The 24878-nt window shown below is 43.9% G+C and overlaps 1 protein-coding gene across 4 annotated transcripts in view; it reads left to right on the forward strand.

Annotated features, from left to right (window-relative positions):
- LOC126480743 (uncharacterized) overlaps nt 1-24878 on the forward strand; it is a 1220032-nt gene that overhangs the window by 668698 nt on the left and 526456 nt on the right. Inside the window, exon 1 of one of the 4 annotated variants that reach the window (XM_050104018.1) lies at nt 22666-22818. The exons of the other annotated variants lie outside the window; for them this stretch is intronic. Within the exon in view, the coding sequence (XP_049959975.1) occupies nt 22745-22818 (74 nt within the window). The 5' untranslated portion in view covers nt 22666-22744. Of the gene's footprint in view, nt 1-22665; nt 22819-24878 lie in introns of those variants that run through there. 4 annotated transcript variants of the gene reach the window in all.

Here is a 24878-nt window from a genome sequence, read left to right on the forward strand (position 1 = left end):
CTGGGACGCCACCTGTGAAGGGCAGGGCCGCGCAGCGCAGCGAAGGTTTTTATGACTCAACGGGTGTAAATATGACAGCGCAAATTGAGGCGCAAGGCAGGGTAGAGCACCGCTGTACACCTTCGGCGCGCAGTGTGTGCGACAGTTTACTCCGCGAGCGCCACGCACCTGTCGGGCGGGCGGCGTACAGACCATGTGCTCTCGCGTGGTCGGTGCAATACTCCGCTGCGTTTCCCTGCCCTGCTTTCGTCGGCTGCGTCTCAATGTAGCCATGCCCTCCCTGACCTATTCAACGCAGACCTCTCCTTTTCCTTCCAAACTCTGCAGAGACTCATTACGGTTCAGTGAGACCGGTTTGGGGGGCTTCCCGACTGTGGGCTTTGCGAACCGTGACGTCAACGTGGTGTTTCCGACTACAAATATTTTAACAAACTGTCAATTGGTTTCTGTTTCGGATTCTTCGGCTGATGTTTGTTTGATGATTTTTCTAGCGTTTCGGCAGCACGAGTGGCTGTCATTGCCAAAGCTTCACCCCCCATTGCTGGTGGAGGACTGGAGTCTAGCTCGTGGCCGCAGATTAAATGTATCTGGTGCTCCAACGTCCGAGGGCCTTTCCGTGGTCATTACCGCTGCGTTTCCCCCCTTGCTACCTGTAACGGTTGTTCGCTGCTGCACGGGAATACGGAGCCGTCCACCTTGAGGCTGTCCTCTCTCTTTCTGAGGTTACTGCCATATCTGTGAATTTCTGTAGTCTCCCCGAGTAAGCAGATGTGGGAGATCTACGCTGTGGTCCATTTCACGTAGCGCAATGCCCCTTATCATCGTCCAGTCACTCCGACATACACTTTTCGACAAGTACGGGCTATGTCGTATATTCCATATGTTGTAACTGGGTCTCTTTTGTCGTATGCCAATCTGAAACACTCTTTGTGGTGTCACCGCCAGACACCACACTTGCTAGGTGGTAGCCTTTAAATCGGCCGCAGTCCGTTAATATATGTCGGACCCGCGTGTCGCCACTGTCAGTGATTGCAGACCGAGCGCCGCCACACGGCAGGTCAAGAGAAACTTCCTAGCACTCGCCCCAGTTGTACAGCCGGCTTTGCTAGCGATGGTTCACTGACAAATTACGCTCTCATTTGCCGAGACGATAGTTAGCATAGCCTTCAGCTACGTCATTTGCTACGACCTAGCAAGGCGCCATTATCATTTGCTATTTATCTTGTGATGCATGTACCGTCAGACCGATGTTCACCAATTATGGATTAAAGTTAAGTATTTCAGAAGCTACGTACCTTCTTCTGCTAGTATAATTACTTTAACTGTTCCAGACCTCACGCCAGTCTGCGTGAGCTTAAACGCGTGCCTTTCGGCTATCTCCTAGTGGCTTGGCTGCCTTGCCAAGTCACAACACTCTTTTTTGTCGTTTTGTATGTGGTTTTTACGGCGAGTTTGCGCAGTGTACTTCCGATTCCTTCCTTTAACGTGGGAATGTATGTCAGATAGGCCTTACCCGACATTTCTTCTTCCGATGTGTCACTTTGCCCAGTGTTTGATTCCGTGACACTTGTTATGGATCTGACGGCACCCATTGCTGCTCAGAACGCTTTTCAGGTGTGGCGACTTGCGTCTGATGTGCTCCTGGACACAAAACGTCCGTAACCGACAGGACCGAAAGGAATAAACAACTGTCAGGGTTTAACGTATCGTCGACGGCGAGGTCGTGAGATACGGAGCAAAAGCTAGGGCTAGGGAAGCTAATGAATTCGAATCTCCGTATATTCGCGTTGTGCATCTATTTTCGTGACTAGGAGAGGTCATCACTTTCTCAAAGCCCTTCTGTCCTTCATTTTCTAATGTTTCGGCTGATAAAGATTTAACGATAGTAGAAAGCATGTTTTTATTTTTGTTTATTTGATGTTTTGATCGTTTCACCGTACTTCCCCCGACAGAAAGGACGCAGTTTACGTTGCTGCCTGGCGTTCTCATTGCCGCAGCCCTCAGGACGATTCAGTGCAGATGAGAAACCGTCGCTATCATCATGTACTGTGCAGGTGTATAGCAAAGCTTCTAGGGATTTGACAAACTGGTATGGAATGCCGCAAATATTGTACAGAATCTCCTAAATGTTTACTCTGGAACACATTTGGTCGCCACGCATGCAGTAGCAAAGGTCTGCTGTCTCTCGTCGCGCATATTCGTCGTACATGTCTAATTCGTTAACATACGGAGTGCCTGCGGGGCGTGGAGATAACACTGAGAATTGAAACAGATGAAAGAGGTGAGCTCCGTTCCAGGCATCCAGTCTTTTGTAAGTGTGTGTGTGTGTGTGTGTGTGTGTGTGTGTGTGTGTGTGTGTGTGTGTGTGTTTTGCTCTATAAACTTATTATATGCATTTATTCATTGAGACTCCGGGTAACACTTCGAAATTTTGGTAGAATTCATGTCTGTGGACATGTGTGCAAGATTCGTTTTAATTATTTATGATGTAAGATTAAAAGGCAGAAATATCACATTTTAGATTTATTCATTAAGCTTCTGGTCTCATCGTTAACATGACTAATGAATTCACTGCCCTAACAAGTGCAATTTCTGGCGAGTGTGTATATTTTTGAGAAATGAAAAGTTTTCGCAGTATCATTTGAAATGCCTCCGACTCAGCGATGAAATATATTTTTTCGGTATTGTCCTCTGTAATAATTTGTTTTCAAATATACCTAGCTCGAAAATTTACAGTGTTGAACATAACTGATGTCGGTACGAGTATGGTAAATACAGTGCCTAATGCGGGCCAAAGTCGTCGTCGTCACCCCCACCCCCATTTTAAGTTCTTCCCCCTTAGTAATAATTTATAAGGCCGTTTTTGTTCTGAGAAAGTGAACAATGTTTACTTTAATTCTGAGTCGTTCTAAAATTTTTTGGGTAACCTCATCTTAACTTTGAACAAGTGTAAAATATATCTTTTTGGATGTTTGCTTATAATGTTCGACTCAAGTCTTTTCACGGACCAGGTTTCACAATTTCACATCGATACATTTTATCTTCTCCATTTCCCGTGAAAATTTGTATGATCCTGAAGCAAATACGTTAATCACGACACGCTCACGCTGAGACGGGAAACGTCATGGGAAATACTACTTACTCACAACTGTCGGTACTGTTTAGAACTTAAGCATTTTCAAGGAAGGAGACCAACAGAACAAACTTATGCATAATCATACAAAACTGTAGATAGTAATCAACACATGCATTATAAATGTTCTGAAACTAAAAATTCACATTAACAAAACCGGAGAATATCTCGCTCAGTACCAAAGTAATTAAGGGACAGCAAAGTAGTTGCTGCAGGATATCTCTGTTTCTAACGCCGTAGACGCTTGGGAGCGACATTATATGCTTTCTATGAGGTGCATCAAGGGCTCTGTTGGCACTCGATTCCATTGCTATGAAAGAGCAGTGCGGAGGTGTGTGCGGCGAGAGCTGGACTAGATTTAGTCTTCCCATTTACTCTCCGCAGGATTCAGTTCCGATGTCCAGTCCACGCGATGGAGATATTCACCTGGAAGAAACTCATCTACCAGAGCGGCTAGATGCGGAGTAGCATTATCGCTGCTTAAAAGGAAGTCTGGAGCATTTATAACTGTATAGTTATATATTTGATCTCTGGAGTCACATACGTACGTCAGGAGTCACATACGTACGTCATAACGAAGATGCAAAGTTGCTACGAACGTTTGCCGAGTCTCTAAATAGCCGACAAAGCATATGGGTCGCTAAAAAACTGTGATCTGTGTCTGAGTCGCTTGAGGCGTCCGATTATTCTGTTCGGTAAGAAAAGATTGTCTTCGTACATTACGATCTCACCGTCTTTCATACTACCAATTAGTCTGTGTGTGGTTAATGTATATTCATTTAGTTATTATTAAAACACCTTTTCATGTGGTACAAGAATGCTCCTTTTCTGGACAGACATACAGCACAGTTCAGATTTCTGCTCAAATGTTGATAGTCATTCACAGTAATTGCTTGCGTTTTCTCCTTCAGTTTTGTTCTCCATTCTGCTTAATTTTCGAACATTAGAATGTACTTAAAATGTATGTGACGTGATGTTTTGATTTTATATCAGCTACGCAAATTTTCACTCCAATTGGAAGCTATATTCTGGGTTCAACTGCTCTCTGTATAAACATAAGTGAAATAGCAGAGCAAGATTCATTCGAAGGTGCTGGATTAATGCAACATATAAGGCTTTGATGAGACCTACCACAATAAAGGAATAACTACCACTGCACGCAATGTATGCCTCATACGAATCGTTATGCAAATAAACGAGTAAATTTCGGGACAAATACAGTCGTAGTAATGAAGTGATCATTTTTTGTGGAGGGAATGAGTGGTACGGTAGTGTACTTTGTATTTTATAGGAAGTATTACTAATACGCGCATATGGATGCCAGCTGCTTCACTGTTGTTACTCTTTTAATATTTGCCGAGAGTACTGACAGATCTTGATAGGAGAAATTTAAGCACAGATGTCAAAGACTGTGTGGTACGCACCAGGGATTACATAATCACAAGAAAACGTCCAGTCGCATGTTTCTTGCTAAGTGAAAGTCACCTTCCTAGTGCAGCAATGTGCTTATTACATGTCAGGCGTTTTCGCCATTCATGTTTCTGACTTTTAAGAGCACGAAGTATAAGAGCAATTGGAGCAGAACAGTGGCTTCGGTATAGAAAACGTCCCTCTTACGATTGGTAGTTTTTAATGGCGAGCACGAAAAACTCTTCTGCTTTTTGCGGAAAGTTAAGTAAACAAATGTCTCATTCGCCAGAAGTTTTTAGTCTTGAAGTTACGATCTATTCGTGTCAGAATCCATGTAAGACGGCCAGTGGAACGAAAAGCTGCTGACGCGGTCCAATATCGACGCAGCGTCTTAATCTTCATACGTTACAAAGACCCCGGTCGTGTTCCTGTGTCTGTATATGACGGTTAGTCTTATGAACTACTATAGAGATTTTGACTCGATTTTCGCTAATAGATAAACCGCTTCACGAGGAAGGTCTGTGTGTATAATTTTTTTCCCGCTGCACAAGCCAGGTCGACCGGCCGTAGATACCTGGTGATACCCGAGGGAAACGGGGTTTGCCGCTAGCGCCAAGTAATTACGTGACGTCTTCATCGTTGTGGGCATACTCCTGAATATAGGCGTCTGAGAGGCTGCGAACGTGCGAAACGCCGATGCCGACGTGTCGAATGCCAGATAAGCTGTTATCGGAAATAGCTTCTGATCCATCCGATCACCGACTTCACAAGCGGTGTTTTCCCACGCGCCACAGCAGCTATCGGCTGCGGCACTCACCGAGAGTTTCAAAGGGCCTGCTTTGTACCCGTTCTAAGTGGAACGTTCAGAACAGCAAAACTGAAACAAGCGTACGATACGCATTCACGAGGATGCGCCACTTCACTTCATCATATTCTCCTTAACTAATAGTCACAGCAGAGAACAACTGAAATTTCTTAATGGAAAAAAGGAAAAACAAAAACATAGCGGAGCCGATTCTTTGTACAGTGACGTGAGAAACGGGACAGTGTCTCCTGTTGTGGTTAACTGTGGAGTACTCAACGCAACGCAGCGGAAAGTAAGCAACACACAGAACGAGATAAAACAACCATTTTAAGGTATTACGAAACGGAAAGCAGAGTACTGTGAATTCAGTTCAGTTCAGAGGTAGCTGGCGGAGTACTGACGCTGTACGTATTACGGTGATGGGGCACGCAGAATGTGCTTTTACATTTACTGAACAGCTGTTGGTAACCAAAGCCAACCAAACACTTTTCAGTAAATTATGCACAATGAGCTGTGGGGATTTGAAGTGGTAATTTCTGAGTTTGTTCAGGGATATTTTCTGAGTATTTTGGCATGAGCGACAGGTGATCTCCGGTGGCTCATTACAGAGTATTATTTTAATTGTGATGTGTTAGATGCTTTACCCCCAATTACCTTTGCTTTGTCCGCAGCTCGTGGTCGTGCGGTAGCGTTCTCGCTTCCCACGCCCGGGTTCCCAGGTTCGATTCCCGGCGGGGTCAGGGATTTTCTCTGCCTCGTGATGACTGGGTGTTGTGTGATGTCCTTAGGTTAGTTAGGTTTAAGTAGTTCTAAGTTCTAGGGGACTGATGACCATAGATGTTAAGTCCCATAGTGCTCAGAGCCATTTACCTTTGCTTCCCTTAAAAGTACATTTACAGCAGTGAAACAAAACCCTGAAATGTGTAATCGTCGAGGGTTCACCACAAAACGCAGATTATAGCAACAGTCCTCTGATACAAACGCTGTGTGCTGTGGTTGCCGTCGACGCGGGGACAGCTCAACATAGCATCGCTGTACGGCTCTTCCATGGTAATTAGTGGACTAATACATGAGGCTCATATCGGTCACTTGTGCATCAGCAAACTACATTGTATCACTGCTCACCTGCAATTAACACCGGGGAAAAAAAGGAAGACGGAACCGAACGGTACTGAAGGCAAGAGTGAAGTGGACATTACTGTTGTCCATAACAAGTGCAGTTCTGAACAGGCTTGTTCCCTAACAAGACAGCGATAACCGTCGTCATTTGCACTGATGTGCAGATGTTTTCAATGGAATACAGCTACAAAGGTAAATGGGACTAGATGTCAAGTGAAATGCAATTACTCGGTAACAAGCCAACGGAGATACCGGGTGTCTCGTACCAAAATAATCCCCTGTACCAAAATACTCAAAGAAATTTTCCCTGAACCACCACCGAAATTTTTAGGAAGAAATAAGGGTTCAATTGTTCGTCCTTCTTTGGCTTTGGAAGACAATGCATTTAAGGCTAAACGCCTTGGAGACTTAGAGCGAACACTGCAAACCGATGTACAGGATGCTTGTAATTAAACTTTCGCTACTTGAGAGGACTCCCGTGAAAAACGAGGGACCTTAGGACAATGAAACTTTGTGGAAACATTTGCAAGAACATGCTGAAGAGAAATAACGAATAAAGCATTGAAAGAAACATAATTTTAATTTCCACATGACAGGGTAACAATTGTTAATTGAATACCATATTTAAGTTCCACGTTAGAAACGTTGTTCAGTGTGACGGCCATCTGTATCCACGACAGCCTGGAACCGCACTAGGGGCAACATTTCACAACTGTTCGCAGAACTTTTCGAACGGTGGGCCATGGAATTTTCACCTGTGTGGACACAGCTCGTGCACTGCTGGAAGATCGCTCATTGCGTCCAGAATTCTCAGCCGTGGCAACAGTAAGGTCTTCAACAAATTCTGGCGCAATTGGTTGTCGGTCTCTCCCTGGAGCAATTCCCAAATCGCCAGTTAATGACAACTTCTGAATCATGTCCTTGAACCCTGGTGCGGAAAGATGACCTCTCCGGATTCCTTTAATGCCTTAATACTCGGGAAGAGCAGCACCACTATGGCGGTTCTTCTGATAAAACAGGTTTACGAGTAACGCCCCGCTGACCTTGTCGAGAGCCACGTTGACTGTTTGCAGTTGTAGTGCACATTGATGCTTGAGTTTCAACCCTACGTTGCCGCACCAGTCTCAGCGCCTAATGCCAAGTCATGACACTAACACTGTTAACAACGCAAATCCTTCAGCGCACAGTCCGAACGTCATGCCCTAAACTTGCGATAAATAATGTTCCATCTACATGGCTCAAGTAGCGAAAGTCTGATTATAAATACCCTTCATTTGCTTGGATGCTCTGCAGCAAAGAATTTGCATGCAGACTTTGTGGTTGCCACTCTGCGGCATCTAACCACAACTGCGGTTGCAAGTCGCCACCCTGAAGGCAGCTTGTGTACAAGGAGAGGAGTAGTGTGTGTATTACGGTACTTACAAAGTGTCGCAGGAGGCAGTGTTCACAGTGCGCTTCAGGAAATCGGGATTTATCGCTCGATTGGTTGCATTCAGTATTCTTCGTTGATGAACCACGATGTTGTCCGGACACTGATCGTTGACGTACATAGGCCGGGAAAGTACCAGAGGGATATTGCCGTCGATGAGTATAATTGGGAGATAAGAAACGGAGATCTAGGCGAACATGCGTACAATATTAGCTCCATTGGAGTAGCCAGAAACTCCATGTACACTCCGATGGAGGCACGGCTTCCCAGAGGGATATCGGAAAAAAATCTGAAAACCGGCTTCGAATAATGACAAAGAAAGCTTATGACAGTAGTGTGGAGTGTCAGGAGCTCGTCTAATAAAAAAAAAAAAAAAAAAAAAAAAAGGTTAAAATGGCTCTGAGCACTATGGGACTTACCATCTGAGGTCATCAGTCCCCTAGAACTTAGAACTACTTAAACCTAACTAACCTAAGGACATCACGCACATCCATGCCCGAGGCAGGATTCGAACCTGCGACCGTAGCGGTCGAGCGGCTCCAGACTGAAGCGCCTAGAACCGCTCGGCCACACCGGCCGGCTCGTCTAATCAGTCAGTGGTCACAATCCTGCTGACGCTGCAGTTATAAAACTAGTATGTAATACTAAAGTCGAGGCGGCTGCTGTATTGATATTGTTGTTTAACAGATTCAGTGAATACTTGTTGTCAAAGAATGAGATTTTCACTCTGCAGCGGAGTGTGTGCAGATATGAAACTTCTTGGCAGATTAAAACTGTCTTGGCAGATTAAAACTGTGTGCCGAACCGAGACTCGAACTCGGGACCTTTGCCTTTCGCGGGCAAGTGCTCTACCATCGAGCTACCCAAGCACAACTCACGTCCCGTCCACACAGCTTCACTACTGCCAGTACCTCGTCTCCTACATTCCAGACTTACTGCAGGTAGGAAACATCCCTAGGTTGTGGCTAAGCCATGTCTCCGCAATATCCTTTCTTTCAGGAGTGCTAGTTCAGCAAGGTTCGCAGGAGAACTTCTGTAAAGTTTGGAAGGTAGGAGACGAGGAACTGGCAGAAGTGAAGCTGTGAGGACGTGGCGTGAGTCGTGCTTGGGTAGCTCAGTTAGTAGAGCACTTGCCCACGAAAGGCAACAGTCCCGAGTTCGAGTCTCGGTCCGGCACGCAGTTTTAATCTGCCAGGAAATTTCACTTGTTGTCAAGTTTAGGTGAACTTCAAATGGACTAACGGTTGCCATCTGAAAAACTAATTTTACAAGTGTACAACTGTACTCATTTAAATCGTATATCATGATTTGACTTTGGATGTTATTAATTTAAAGACTGTCTTTTTATAAGAATGAAGGGAACGAGAAATAAATAAAATAAGATTTGAGGCAGAGTTCCTACACTAGCGCCACCTGTCGGCTACAACTTAATTTTTGGATAATTTTTTGTGCCAAGTTGTTAATGGTTGGCCCGATTACGCATAGCTTTTTTAATATCGACACTGAGCCTTGATTTGCAAGGTCTAAATTTTTTGCTGAGTGAACTTCTAAAACACATTTTTCAACTTTTTAATTTTCATCTTTTGAAGCTTGACGTTGTATGATAATTGCTGTCGCTCTTTATGTTGCTCTAATCGTAATTGCAGATGTATGAAAATGGCGGTAGTCGAAACGGCATAATAAATAAAAAAAATTATTAAGCTATTTTCACAACATATTCGCAGTGACTGCGGTCTTAGATAGGAAATATATTTCCTTTATTAACAGCTTGATCTACTTTGGTGACTACCACCTGTACTCCCATCTCGGCAATATACGAACATCATCGTTTTGTGAGAGACGAACAGTCAAACGAAAGGCACTGTAGTCAACAGAGAGCTATCTTGGACATGTGAAAATTGACGGCAAAAGGAAAGAATAACTGGTAAACCATTGTGAGCTGAATGGCTCAAGGAAAACAAGACAAAAAAGTTTTTACTTGACGGGGAACTGTATGTAGTACAGGGTTACAATTTCGTCATCACTGAAAAGATAACGATAATCATAAGCTACAGACGAAGGAGACGTAATGATCATCGCCGTTTCCAAAGCAAATAACTGTATTTGATTTTGTTAGTCGCTGTTACATGTCGTTCGCCTTCGCTTCGGCACACGTTGTTATGTAGACGTTACCCACAATTACAATGAAAAATAGCTCGAGGCTCTCGGGGCTTCACCATCAGATCGCTGACCTATGGGTTATTAGTGGAGTAGGCTATGCTAGCATTTATAAATGCTGCGAATAAACCTGTTAGACCTTGCTTAACTGGGTGCACGAAATCACATAACTACACGGTACGGCAGGCTGGCATACAGAGAGGGGTATCAGGTAATCAGAGTGAAGATTTGCTAAGACAACGCTGAAATTGTTCAGCTCGATCTGACAAGATATCTCGGCCTTAAATCTGACACCGAACACACCACGCACTGATAACACCTTTACTTTGTATCAAGCCGGCTACACTAATTTCTCCATTGTCTGATCTCAGGTTTCTGTCAGTATTTAGTTTTAATGATACTACTTACCGCAGCTCGCCTCCGCTAACTTTACCTACCATATTTTCCTGGGTTTATCTTAAAGCTGATTTCCTTCCCAGTTATCTCTTGAAATGCGTGTGTGCTTCCCAACGGAACTCAAATTTTCTACACCGGTTAAAGTGCATTGTTGGAAGTTGTGTTAATTTTCACCCATTGCTTCCATGACTTCCGATTGCAAGCGTCTTCTATATAGTGTCATTGACAGTTTTTTTTCTTTTTTTTGTATAGAAACAAGTGAAATAGACGTGCCAAAAACATTTGAAGGTGTGTTGCACCAGAACACACTAAGTACTGTTACGAGCGATTTCATCAACCTCTGTGGTAGAAACGGCTTAATTTCTTGTTCGTACCACGAAACAAGTCTTGGCAAACAGATCGAACTTGTCAAGAATATTAGATACCCATCGATCGAGGGTTAAAATGAAATAGGCAGTCAAAATCTTCAGTGCCGATATGCGTGCCCACCACTGTACCTATGATCGAGCGTTTCCCTGGAGAACATGATTCGAGAATGTGCTGTGCTGTGCGGTTGATGGTTAGCATTGAGATGACACGTCGCTTCGGGAGAACCCCGTCGGCACAGTTGCACTCGGATTCGATTCCTGTGCCTCTGCGCAGCGGTCACCAAGGCTCATTCCCCTGAAAAAGTGTTCTAACCTCATTTGCCTACTTTGTGCTTAGTCATTATCCTGAATTCAGCAAACACATTCCTTGGCTCATCTACCTCCATTTTACAGGCATTTTTTAGGTCTTCTACTATAGTCTTCAACCTGAACCGCGCGTTTGTTGCCCTGTCTTGGTTCAAATGGCTCTGAGCACTTCGGGACTTAACTTCTGAGGTCATCAGTCCCCTAGAACTTAGAACTACTTAAACATAACTAACCTAAGGACATCACACACATCCTTGCCCGAGGCAGGATTCGAACCTGCGACCGTAGCGGTCGCGAGGTTCCAGACTGTAGCGCCTAGAACCGCTCGGCCACAACGGCCGGCTGTTGCCCTGTCTGTTCTAGTAATTCCTACCATGCCTCTCTCCATTGCTCACTAACTAACTCTAGCTGTTTGAAATATTCGTATTTTCGCGTAAGATATCCACTCCGCACTGCACAAAGTCAAAACTAGTGGTACATACACACTGACTAAAAGCTTTCATTTTAGGCATATTGAAGGTTTAGTACTGAAAACTATTTAATTTACCAAAAGCAGTCGAATCCATTTTCATTCTGGTGTTTATTTCTTTCGTTAATCACTCAGACGTTCTCTTCAACTGCCCTGAATACAAGAAGTCACAACTGATTCTGTGATGTCATTATTAATTATTCCTAATTCGAATTTTTTATTCTACGTTATTTTATTCTTATAATAACTAACTTTTTGGCTTTACTTCTAACTTTGCTTTTCTAAGTTCTTCCATTCTTTGTTGTATGAACCATCCGTACTAGAAGCAAACAGCACATCGTCATCCGCAATTTGGTGATTGATATATGTTCCATTAGCACTATAACCACTTCATTTTCCCAATGTAAGGATCTGAAAACTTGGAAAGATAGTACAGAAAAAAATATTCGCCATATTCTGCAGTCTTTTGCCCTCGCCCCCTTGCTCTCGTGGAAGTTGAACCGATGGAGTGGTTAAATGTATTCTACAGTTATGACTGATCCTACAAATCAAATCTTGTTTGAAACTTCTTGGATGCTTGAGAACAGTGTGAGGAGGAGACTGGAATCCAGAATCGTGTCTACCGCGGGCAGTGCTCCTACCGACTGCGCTAGCAAGTCGGGACTCATGAACTTTTTTTTTATTCTGATTTAAGTTTTTTTAGTCATTTAAAATTTGCATTGAAAATGATCAAAAACTCGAAACCGGCAAGCAGATAAGCAAAAACGTTTGTGAGCACTGGCTTATACCCTGTATACCAAATTTAGGGAGTTCACGGACGCTCTCCGCCAGCAAAGTGGCAAGTATGAATTGAGAAATCAACTTCCCCCAGCACCCAAACGTCACATCGCCTTAAGAGTCCCGATCTAGCAGACAGCTTTAATCTGCAAGAAAGTTCGCTGTAGAGCGAAAGATTAATTTCAGACCCTATTTGCGCATGAAAATTCTTTTCGTGTTTTCTTTATCAGCTGTTTCAATCGTAGTTTTACAATTTTAGACCTCAGGACATATATCTACAGTCATAAGAGTCTCGCACCCAACTCATATGTGTCTTCCCTGTTTGTATCTAGGGACGGCATCATCACCTGTCTCTCGGATGGGGTTATTCTGTGTCTGTTGCGTCAACTTCAAAAGAAAATATCTACTTCTCTTTAAATCTGATCCCGTATGTAGCAGGAAGCATTTCAACAATGACACCTCTTCAAATGCTAGACATTCGATGTATTATCGTCATAATTTTTTTAGAAATAATATTTTTTTGACATTCCGGCGCTAGTGTTCATTACAGTCATGTCGTGTCCATCTGTGGATGGCGCCTTACCGGTTGCCGGATTTATTGCAGTAGTACCCGTTTCCCCTCCACTCAGATCCATCTCCGTGCCACGTACCTTGTAATGTATCATATTCAGCTGCAAGAAACTATGCTTACGAGCTGTTGAGAAGGCAGCAGTGGGAAGATGACGTAATGTGGTGTGAGGTACCGATGATAGGTGGTTGGTTCGGTACACGTATCGTGAGAAAGACCACCTCAATTGTGGTCCTCCTCCGCGATTGACTACTACGTTCGGAAGTCGGGCGCCAGAATGATAAACTTCTGTTATTATTATTATTATTATTATTGTTATTATTCGTTACAGTCAACTTTGGACTACGCTAAGCATCAGTCATTTCTTGTGCTTTTTCTTGCGTTCTTCCCAGTACTTCTTCATTTTTTCTGAGTGGGCTTCTTTACGTTCTTGCGACCAGGTTGTTCCCGTCTTCTTTGATTGCGTTCGGTCTTTGAATCCCTGTATTTTGTTGATGGCATTCCTATATTCCATTCTGTTGTAAACTGTCTCTGGTATAATGTTCATTTCTGCAATGTCTTCTTTTACTTCTTTCAGCCAGTTAATTTGTGTCTTTCTGCTTTCCATGTACTCCAGGATTTTCTTTGCCGTTCTTTCTGGTGCCATTCTTTTGACATGCCCATAGAAACTCAGTCTTCTCTTTTTAAAGGATGTTGTCAGTTTTTCAATTTTCTCGTATAACTCTTTATTGGATCGCAATTTATAATCCTGTCCATCCTTTTTAGGTCCTAAGATCTTTCTCAGTATTTTTCTCTCTTTTATTTCCAATTTCTCCAACAGACGTTTTCTGTTCAGTGGGATGCATTCAATCGCATACAAACTTTCTGGTTTTATTACCGCATTGTAGTGCCTGAGCTTGGCATTGATGGAGATCGACTTTTTATTGTATACATTTCGGCATAGCTGGTATGCCGTTTCCATCTTTATTGCTCTTTCCTGTAGTGAAACATTTGGTAACCCTGTCGGTGTAATCCATTCCCCTAGATACTTAAATTTATGAACTCTCTTAATTATTCCATATTTAGTTTGCAATGTCTGTGTTGGGTCTGTTTTGTCCTGTATCATCAGTTCTGTCTTTTCATACGATATTTGTAGACCTGTCTTCTCAGCGATCTCATGCAGCATTTCTATCTGAATCTTTGCTGTTTCGATGTCATCTGCCAATATTGCCATGTCATCAGCAAATGCCAGACATTCAATTTTTGTTTTATTTCTTCCTAACGTTATCCCATTTTTCACTCCAGCTTCTGCCATCTTCTTTCTCCATTCCCTGACCACTTTTTCAAGGACAATGTTAAACAACAGCGGGGAGAGCCCATCCCCTTGTCTAACACCTGTTCCAATTACAAACGGCTGTGACAATCTACCCAAAAACTTCACTTGCGATTTTGTTCCCGTAAGGGTTTCCTGGATTAGACTTCTGCTTTTATCATCAATCCCAAATTCTTCTAATGTGTTAATCAGAGTTGGTCTATCAATAGAATCAGATGCTTTTTTGAAGTCTATGAATGTAATTACTAGATTTTTCGATGTGCGTGCGCGAAGTTGTATTATGGAGAGTAGACTGAGTATCTGTTCACTGCATGATCTTCCTTTTCTAAACCCAGCCTGATATTCACCCAGTTCTTTCTCTACCTGATTTTCAATCCTGTTTTGTAGTGCCTTGGATAGGATCTTATAGGCCACTGATAACAATGAGATACCTCTGTAGTTATTTGCATTTGTCTTGGCACCCTTCTTATGTAACGGATGAATCAATGCTGTCTTCCATTCCTCCGGAATCTTCTCTGTATTCCAAATCTCTTCAAACAGCGCCTCGAAATTATTTATTAAGTTTTCTCCTGCGTATTTCAGTAGTTCCGCGACTAACGAATCTTTACCAGATGCTTTATTGTTTTTCAATCCTTTCAAGATCTCTTTAATTTCTTCTTTATTAGGTGGTTCAGAGTCTGGTAGCTTATTCTTAGGCTTCTCAAATGTCAAGGTTTCATCAGGTCTTTTGCAGCTTAGCAGCGTTTCAAAGTAGTTCGCTAGGTGTTGGCAATTTTGTTCCACGCTGGTGATCAGATTTCCTTTTTCATCTTTGAAGCAGAGTGTCGGTGGTTTATATCTTGTTATTTTAGTTCTGAATGTTTGAAAGAAATTGCGTGTATTATTCTTAGAAAATTCATCTTGTATTTTCTGTATTTGTTGTGTGTCATATTTCCTTCGTTCACTTTTAATGATTTTCGTCGTTTCACGTCTTTGCGTTTTGAACTGCTCCCAGTCAGTTGGCCTTTTGGTTGAGTTGTATTTCTCCCAAGTTCTGGCTCTTTTCTGTAGTGCTTTCTCACAGACCTCATTCCACCAGGGATGCTTTTTCTTTTTGGTTAGTAAAATTGTTTGTTCTGCTGCGTCTCGTATTGAGGTTGCAATTTCTTCCCATTTGTGACTTTTGATTTTATCTGTCTTTTCCTTGTAGTCGTCTAAGACTTGCTGATTGAGCATTAAGTCCTGTACTCTGTATTTGGCTATTTTTGTTTCGTCACTCTTGTGACTTCTTTCTGGTGTTAATTTCATCTTAATTTTGGTCAGATAATGGTCAGAATCAAAGTTGGCCCCTTTCACCACCTGTACATCTTGAATGTCCCTTGAATTATCATAACTTATTGCCACGTGATCAATCTGGAACTCGCCAAGTAATTTGTTCGGTGATTTCCATGTTGTTTGTTTTTTGGGATTCTTCTGGAATTTAGTTGTCATAATGTTCAATTTGAATTTCTCACAAAACTCTACTAATCTCTGGCCATTCATGTTAGTTTTAGTGTGTGCTGTAAACCTCCCTGTGCTTTTTGATAATTCGTTTCTTCCAATTTGTGCATTAAAGTCTCCTAACAGAATTGTAGTGTGTTGCTCAGGGATCTTCCCTATTGTTTCTTCCAGTTCCTCCCAAAATGTCTGCACTTTCTCTGGATTTTGTTGGTTGTCTTTATTTATTGGTGCATGGGCATTTATAAGTGTGTACTTTTTATTTTTATTTCTGAATGTTATCAATGATATTCTTGGTGATTTAGATTTAAATTCTAGTACCTTAGTAGAAAATGAGTTATTTATCACAAATGCTGTGCCATATACCCGAAGACCTTTTGTATTCTTTACTATCTGTGCTGGTTTCCCTTTATAAATCCTGTACTGGTCTGCCTGTACTGTATCCTCATCTGGGTATCTTGTTTCTTGTATAGCCAGAACTTTTAGTTTGTGTTCATCCATTAGTTTTGTCAGTTCTTTTTGTTTACCTGTTCTCAGCATTGAGTTCACGTTCAGTGTTCCTATGAACGTTTGATGTCTGTTCCTATGTTTAGCGTTAGGGATCCTAGGACCCTCCGACTGGTCTGTTGCGCAATGATGCTGGGCCCCCGGATCCGAATGCCCAGCTTCGGCGGTATTACCACCACGGGGAGGAAACTTTCTCATTGCACCTTCCATTTCTGATACTTGGTTAAAGCTGTTGTTTCCAGAGGTATACACCTCCTTCCACTAAGACTTAGTTCGCTACACTAAGAAGTTAATTCAGGCCGCTCCTCTGGAGTACAGACGCCTTTCGCAGCCGCTTCTCTGAAGTACAGACGCTGCTGATTGAAGATAACTCTTCCGCTCCAAAAGCCGTTGGGACATATAGTGTCTTCTTCCGCCTTCTGGACCGTTGGTTAATCTTCACCTCTTCCGCCAGTTCCGCCGTTCCGATGATCTTCATCTCCGCCTTCACTGCCGTTGAGGTCTTCACCGTTACCCTGGCAAGGGACCCTTACGAGGTACTATCACCCGGGCCAGGTGAACCAAGGGTTTTTAACGAGGTTGTTACTCCTCCCCCTCCTCCTTTTTCAACCGGGCTTGGGACCGGCTTTGGCGGAGTTACTTCTGTTATTAATATTAGAAAAACTAAACAATAAATTCACTTGCATTTCATATGAAAGCATCTCTCAATAGCAAGCTGTCATTCCATTATTTCAAAAGTGTTAATAACCAGCAGAATAATAAACAATAGCTAAATGAAAAGTCAGACGAAGCACTTCTGAGATCTTCGGATCGTGCCCAAGTTGGATGGCGGGCGAAGTGGTTCAGCTCTAAGATCAGAGCTGTTTCGGCAGTCTCAGAAGAGAGACATACGGTCTGGTCTGCCTTGTTCGGTGGTGGTTAAGAATTTAATTAGCAGGCTGTGGTTATTTGGGTATGTTATTGAGAACAATTTGATAATAATTACGCAAATACGCAGTTCACAGTTATGTTTATTTTCTATGAAAGTGTGAAGTATGGGAATTATTTGTGATTCATTAAGAGGAACATAATTGGGCAGTTTCTCGTATTCTTCTAATAAAAAGCTAGTGACGTCCCATACAAATAATATAATTGAAAATTTAATACAATATCAGTTCCTCGCTATTACAGCCTCAAGATGACGGGTTCACTATCTGCGTGCTGTTTTCTGCGGAAGGACAACAACCATACAAGACTGTAGATGGCTGAACATTAATTAAAACTTATGCATTCCATTCAGGGCGGCGGAAGCAAATAGGCACGTCGTGCGTACTGCAGCTTTAGTAGAAGTGAAATCAGTGAACCGTCATCTGGTTACGCGGTCGTGGTAACTCAGAGGAGCTCTGAAGGAGAGAAATTTTCGAGGGAAGGGGTTAATCAAACGCGCGTAAATCCCCCCCCCCCCCCCCCACTCTCTCCCTCTCTCTCTCTTTTCTTTATTTTCTTTCTTTCTTTCCATTTGCCGTAACCACATCACTCAATACGCAGCCCATAGTACTCTGATGTTGATAGCTAAGAGGGCCAGCGAGCGAGCAGTCATATTACTGGTAGTCCTCGTCGACCAGCGGAACTGGCAGAGAATTCAAAATCTGCGCCCCAGTGCTGCAGTAGCGTGACGGGCGTCGTAGTGTCTACTGCACAGTACTGTCATCGTCGCTGCGTGGTTTGTGATTTTCGCGGTGTGAATGGATGTTCTCCCAAACCTGCAAGTGTCATATTGGAATGTACGACATGCCTTCAAATTCCACAATCCCACAACTTGCTTCCAACGCGTTCCCTCCCCTCCAACTCACTTGAATGGCTGACTGACGCTATGAACAGCTCATCAACACTCTCAGTTTATGCGAACGACATGGCAGTAACTAATGAGTTTAGAAAACGAAGAAGAGCTACAAAAGGTGCTGAACACACTCACTTTATGGCCCTGTAAAATGACCTACAAATAAACCACGGCAAAACCAAACACATAATTTTCAAAAGAGGTGTTAAACTCTCACTAAAGACAGTCTGATTCTTTAAAAAAAATTAGGAATGGAACCAAAATACAAATATCTGGGAGTTGCTCTGCAGACAGCAAGAAAGAGCAACAGCAACAATAAAAATAATTTACAACATTCAGCAGGCTCAAAACCTCTCAGTAAAACCAGGAAATGACACTGTTAGATACGGCCATAGCACCAGTAGCAACTACCATGTCTCAACGACCTCGTAACATTAGAGAAAGTCAAGTTCCGTTATATGAAGCGAATCCCGGGCATCGGGAAGACAGTATTTTCAAGACTGGCTTACGTTTAAACAAAAGAAACATTCATAGAAGGCGTCAAAAGCAGATGTTCCTGTCAAACATCAATGCCCACAAGAACACACACGAAATAATCTAGAAACACATTGCTTTATCTGGAACGAATTCTACTCAGCCAACGTCATAATGACGAAAGAATGCAAACAGCAAACTATGACCTCCGACATGTTTTAACACAATAAGCAACGCTTGGTTTTCACCACAAGTTCTGCGAAAACAAGAGATTCCACTAGCTGAATGAAGCCTGCGTGTGTGAACTGTTCAGTGAACAATGTAACTTTATCACGCAAACAACTGCAGAAAAAGACGAGTGTCTATATTAAAACTAGTACTAACAAATGTAACTCCGTTTTGTATTTGTTTTATACTTGCACGTCGTACACATTTCCATTAATAATAGTAAACAATCAGTTTACCTTCCATTCGGAAAGCTGTTGCACTCAGCGACTGTTATATTGACTTGCAAATTATAGATTGTAGCGATCAGTCGTCCTTTTTAAATTTTATTGTGCGGATCTAGATTTCGGCTAGAAGCTAGCCTTTCTCAATGTACTATTATTTTCGCTCAATGCCTGTAATACCTGTTGGTCGGGCTTCATCCACAGTTCAGAAGCGCTACCAACAGGCATTACCCCCTCCATTGAGAAAGGCTAACTTATAGCCGAAATCTAGATCTGCACAATAAAATTTAAAAAGGACGACTGATCGCTGCTATCTATAATTTACAATTGTAAACAACACAGCCAACAGTGAAAATGTAACTTGGATGAAATAATCGTGGATGATAGCGAAGGAGGTAGTGAAAAAACTCGAATTAGCTCTCGTTTCCAAGTTAAAGGGTGTTCATTTAATTATAATTATATTTTATTAGCATTCATTGTCAGTCCCTACTCATATATGCTTCGAAATCCCGCTGATCGTAGAGTGATGAAGTTTCAGGCAACAAGAGCTTTGTGTATTTTGTCGCTGTGTTTAGCCCAGGCTCGTAGCAGCAAGGTGAAGGGAAAAACTGAGCATGTTTCATTTAAGCGTAGTTCTGTTAGTGTGCCGGAAGAATATGTCACTGCTGTGTAGTTAGTGCGTGCTGTCATTTTTATGTCTGTGATTCAGTATGCCTCGCAAATGCGTAAACAGAAACAGTACTGACAACTTTTGCTACATTTGCCGACAGGCTACATTGGAATCGCAAAGGAGGCCAATAACGCCATATATTAGGAAGGCGTGCAGACTGTACTTTGGCTGTGAAATCGGGGACCAGAACGAGCCATGGGCTCCTCATGTATGTCTTGTGTCTCGATTCGTCATTCGTGGTTAAATCGTAAAAGATCTTCCATGGGCTTTTCTATACTCATGATCTGGCGAGAACCATCAAACCGTGTGAATGACTGTCACTTTTGTATGACAACTTCATTAATACATGATATTTCGAAGAAAAAAAAGTATTCCTCGACATATCCTAACATACCGTCGGCCACGCGATCAGTGCCTCACGGAGACGGACTGCCTGTTTCTGTCCCAGTGTCCCACCTGTTGGTGACAGTGACGATGACGGTAGTGAAACTAGTTCTGCACCATCACTTTCAAAAATCAATTCTTCGAGAAATCCTGATTTTGTGTGTAACGATGAGTGTACAGAGGTTCACAAAATAATACTGTGTTAACTTATAACCTAGTGGGAGATCTGCAATTGCAGAAATGTAAGTGTGAACTGTTGACATCAAGACTATAACAGTGAAATTGTCTTAACGAGGCGGTAAACGTGACTGCGTTCCGTAACCGGCATATGCCATTTCTTCCATTTTTCGGAAGTGAAAAGCTCATGGTATTTTGTAGTGATGTACAGGTACTAATGGCAGCCATGGGCATTGACTATAAAAGTGATCAGTGGAGCTTGTTCACCGAGTGCTCCAAAGTAAATCTGAAGTGTGTGCTACTTCATAGGCAACGTGTTACCGTAAACTGGGATTGGGCATGCTATATGGAAGAAACATATGATAACATGAAACAACTGTTATTGATGCTGGACTATGACAAGTTTAAGTGCCAGATTTCTGAGGATCAGAAAGTCATAGGCATATTACTAGGGCCACAATACGGCTATACCAAATTCTGTTGATGCCTGTGCCTCTGGGATAGCCGCGTCAAAGCGCTTCATTTAAAGACTGCCAAAGCCTCAATCAATTGAACCAAGATCTCACAGTGTTACGCACGAAGCACTTGTCGAATTCAAGAACATAATTCTTCACTTAAAATTGGGCCTAACGAAAAACTTGGTTAAGACCACGGACAGAAGTGGGGAACCATTTTTCTATTTGCACGAGAATTCCACTTCTTAGAGCGTTGAAAATAAAAGGCCGCTGATCCCCAGATACGCTAACTGTACAAAGATGAGTATTTCAACAGCATCCTGAAAGGTGATGCCTTTGTTCAAGTGTCATGAAGCTTTCAAGGAAATAAGAGAGCAGAAAGCGATAAGGATCTTGTGGCAGATCATCCGCACTGCTACAATAGATTGGGCTGTAACATGTCCTCAAGCTATATTTTCGAGATTCCAGCTCGGACTACTTTCCTGAGAACTGTGGTGCTGTAACCGACGAGGACGGAGATCGCTTCCACCATCAAATCGGACGTGGAAATGAGATACCATGGAAAGTGGAGTGCGTCAGTGTTAGCGAATTACTGCTGGACGTTATTCAGGGTGTGACGATCAGAAAACTACAAATGCCAGACAAAGCGGTTGCGCCATCGATGAACTTCCTCCGAGGGAGAATACCAAAGTAAATACTTGCTTAGAAGAACAGAAATTTGTTAACATCTAATATAGATTTAAGTGTCAGGAATTCGTTTCTGAAAGTATTTATATGGAGTGTAGCCATGTATGGAAGTGAAACATGGACGATAAATAGTTTGGACAAGAAGAGAGTAGAAGCTTTCGAAATGTGGTGCTACAGAAGAATGCTGAAGATTAGATGCGTAGATCACATAACTAATGAGGAGGTATTGAATAGAATTGGGTAGAAGAGGAGTTTGTGGCACAACTTGACTAGAAGAAGGGATCGGTTGGTAGGACATGTTCTGAGGCATCAAGGGATCACAAATTTAGCATTGGAGGGCAGCGTGGAGGGTAAAAATCGTAGAGGGAGACCAAGAGATGAGTACACTAAGCAGATTCAGAAGGATGTAGGTTGCAGTACGTACTGGGAGAAGAAGCAGCATGCACAGGATGGAGTAGCATGGAGAGCTGCATCAAACCAGTCTCAGGACTGAAGACGACAACAACAACATCCAACAAGCTCACATAGGCAGTAATGTAAAGTTATCATAACTTTAAATCGAGAGCTAATCTTGCATTTTCACCAACATTTCGGTCTTCGACAAATTAACATTTTCGTTATCAGCACACTCGAAAACATAGAGTGTAGTTGTTTTCATGCCAGTTAAAAAAAATGAAGTGAAATTTGTAAGCTGGTGTAATAGCGCAAGCACAGAACGCTGAGGGACTCCAACCAGTATTATGTCCCACTCGGAGGTCGCCTTATCTTGGGATATGGCATTTGGAACGACGAAGACTGCCATACGTTTACAAGGTAGAATTGTGAATCAGTGCCACAGGTCCTGCGGTTGCCTGACGCCGAGCACCCTCATTTGACACGTCGTTCCGTGTCTTCCATTACGAACCGACGTTAAGGCACCTGGTCGCAGTGTCTCCCGAAAGCACCTCGCCGAGGTGGTGAGTGCGTAAACGCACGGGGAACTGCAGCGGTGCACCGCGGTGCCGGAGCGCGCAGCAGCGGCGGCGGCAGCGCAGAGCCGCAACCTGCGCAAGCACGCGTGTCGTGCGTGGCGCACTGCGCGGACGCGTGGCCGTGGCGCTGGCGACAGGTGGCTGCGGCTGCGGTTCCAATCTCCCGCCCAGCGCCGGCCGGCAGCCATGTTGGGCGGCGTTGCCTCGCGGCGGCGTTTGCGCGCAGAGGCGCCGCGGTAGCAGCCGCTCGGAAGACCGCCGGCGCCCCCCTCCATCCGCCGCGCTATCGAGGAGGGTGGGGGCCGGCGCGGAAAATACACGGCGCGATGCCAGTCAAGTTGCGGACGGCTGCCGCGACGACATGCGACCGTGCTAGCCCGCGCGCCCTTCAGCTTGAGGCAGGCTGTCCGTAGCGCCGCAGCAGAGATGATGAGCTGGGTGCACTCCACCTACGTGCCGCCGCCTCCGCCGGACGTCTACCATGAGCTCTGTCCGGTCAGGTAGGTGTCACACTCTCCGCTGTGCTCTCCCGGCGTCGGCGTGACGTTCGAACGTGGACAGCGCGTGGCCCCCGGCAGCGGCTTCTCCCTGCCTGCGCGATCGGTCGGACCACTTCTTCGCCGTCAGCGAGTTGCAGCGCGAAAGGCATCCTCAGCGTCTATCAGTGTTTCAGGGTTTCAGAAGTGTTCGTGTACTACGATGATGATGTTTGGTTTGTGGGGCGCTCAACTGCGCGGTTATCAGCGCCCGTACAAATTCCCAATCTTTGCTCAGTCCAGTCTCGCCACTTTCATGAATTATGATGAAATGATGAGGACAACACACACCCAGTCATCTCGAGGCAGGTGGAAACTCCTGACCCCGCAGGGAATGGAACCCGGGACCCCGTGCTCGGGAAGCGAGAACGGGACCGCGAGGCCACGAGCTGCAGACTCCGTGTATTACGTCGAGCACTAATTCTGGAACTTTGCCAACTGGTTGAACATCCTTTTAGAACGCGACCACCATCTAGTGTCGCCTGTGGCAGCTCGGGAAGTTCCTGTATTCTAGACAGCAAAGAGAAATCGCCAGTAGGCGCCTCTCAGAGGGATGCCACTTTCTCGGAATGTGATTCGGAAATTCTGTCTCTCAGTCCAAAAGCTGAACAATCGACAACGCGAACGATATCGTCCGAGCTACTTGCCTTTCAGCTACGAAAACGAGGTAGTGGCGACTTTGATCTGGCGGTAAAAATTGCTGCGAACTTGCTGTGAGAAGAGGCTTTGGGGCCCTGAGTGAAAATGATGAATCGTGCGTGCCGTGGAGCGGAGATAATGGCGTTTCCGCTGTTACATAACGATTGATGTAGGTCGTGTGGCCAGGACTCGCCCTAGCCGCCGGTTTGGCAGTTTCCTGGTGGCCCTCGCGCCGCATTGTCACGTTCCGGCTGGCTTTCCGTTAGGAGGCTCGACTGCTGAGAGCCACCAGATGACCAGGCGAAGAGCTCCCGCCCGCGCCCGGGTATATGTGCTGCTGCTGATGCTGCCTAGCGAATAGCCCCCTAAAATAATGATAGGGGCGTCTTGTGTGCTGAGAACCCACGACACCACTGTTGCTGGTTTATGACTGTGCTGCCGAAGTACGATTTTTAGGTCTTTGTATCTTGTTGGCAAAAGAAAACCTGTAGGATGCGAAAAACTGAAAACCGAACCTTGGCAACTCGGTCGTAAACCGATAAAGCTTGTGCCTCTGGCACACTAGGTACAGCGCCAAAAGAGCTCAGTGGGCACTACAGACACTCCCACGTCGATAAAATATCCCTCTGGCAACTATAAAAAAGACACTTGGCTCTGACGTAGGAAACGGGAGAAGTGACGCCAACGGTCGGCAGGCCGTTTTGTGTCTATGCACGCGCGATTGTGTGGCCCTTTGTTGCAGCCACGGACGTTGTGACTTCCTAAACGCATTCGTTTTCCCATCAAAATGAATACAATGCGGCGATGTCTTCGATGTGCAAAGCACTGAAGCCAGTAACCGAATAAATGTGTGCGGGCACAAGCAACCGTGTTAGTTTAGGCCCAAAGTTTTGCCTCCTGCTATGGAACTTCTGGCATCTGTGTTGCACCGAATTCATAAATACATTGGAACATTTACATTAAGACGAATGTGTTAATGCTTTGCTGGTTTCTTTAGGTATTGACCGAACAAAAAACAAAGTAAAAGATCCGAAAGTGCAGGAAGATTAACCTAGGGTAAGTAGTTGATGTCTCGGAAATTAAATGTGTTGTCGATGAGTTAAAACTGTTCCTGGACAACTAGAGCATGAGATACAAAGCTTTAGTTTGTACGTAAAAGGATTCTTGTGTTGTAGATATAACCATCTCGACAGAAACTTGAGAGGAATCAGTGAAATCACAGGAATCATAAACTAGAATAGGCGAAAGGTATTTGAACCCACTTGTCATTATGATTCCTGTGCCTTGTACTTTGGTGGTTCGTGCCCAGTTTCATTTGCGGTATCCCTTCGGATTTATGAAGGAAAATATCTAAACTGCTACTTTGCAAGCCTTACAGGACAACG

Source organism: Schistocerca serialis, chromosome 5 (genome assembly GCF_023864345.2).
Source record: "Schistocerca serialis cubense isolate TAMUIC-IGC-003099 chromosome 5, iqSchSeri2.2, whole genome shotgun sequence".
Classification (NCBI taxonomy): Eukaryota; Metazoa; Arthropoda; class Insecta; order Orthoptera; family Acrididae; genus Schistocerca; species Schistocerca serialis.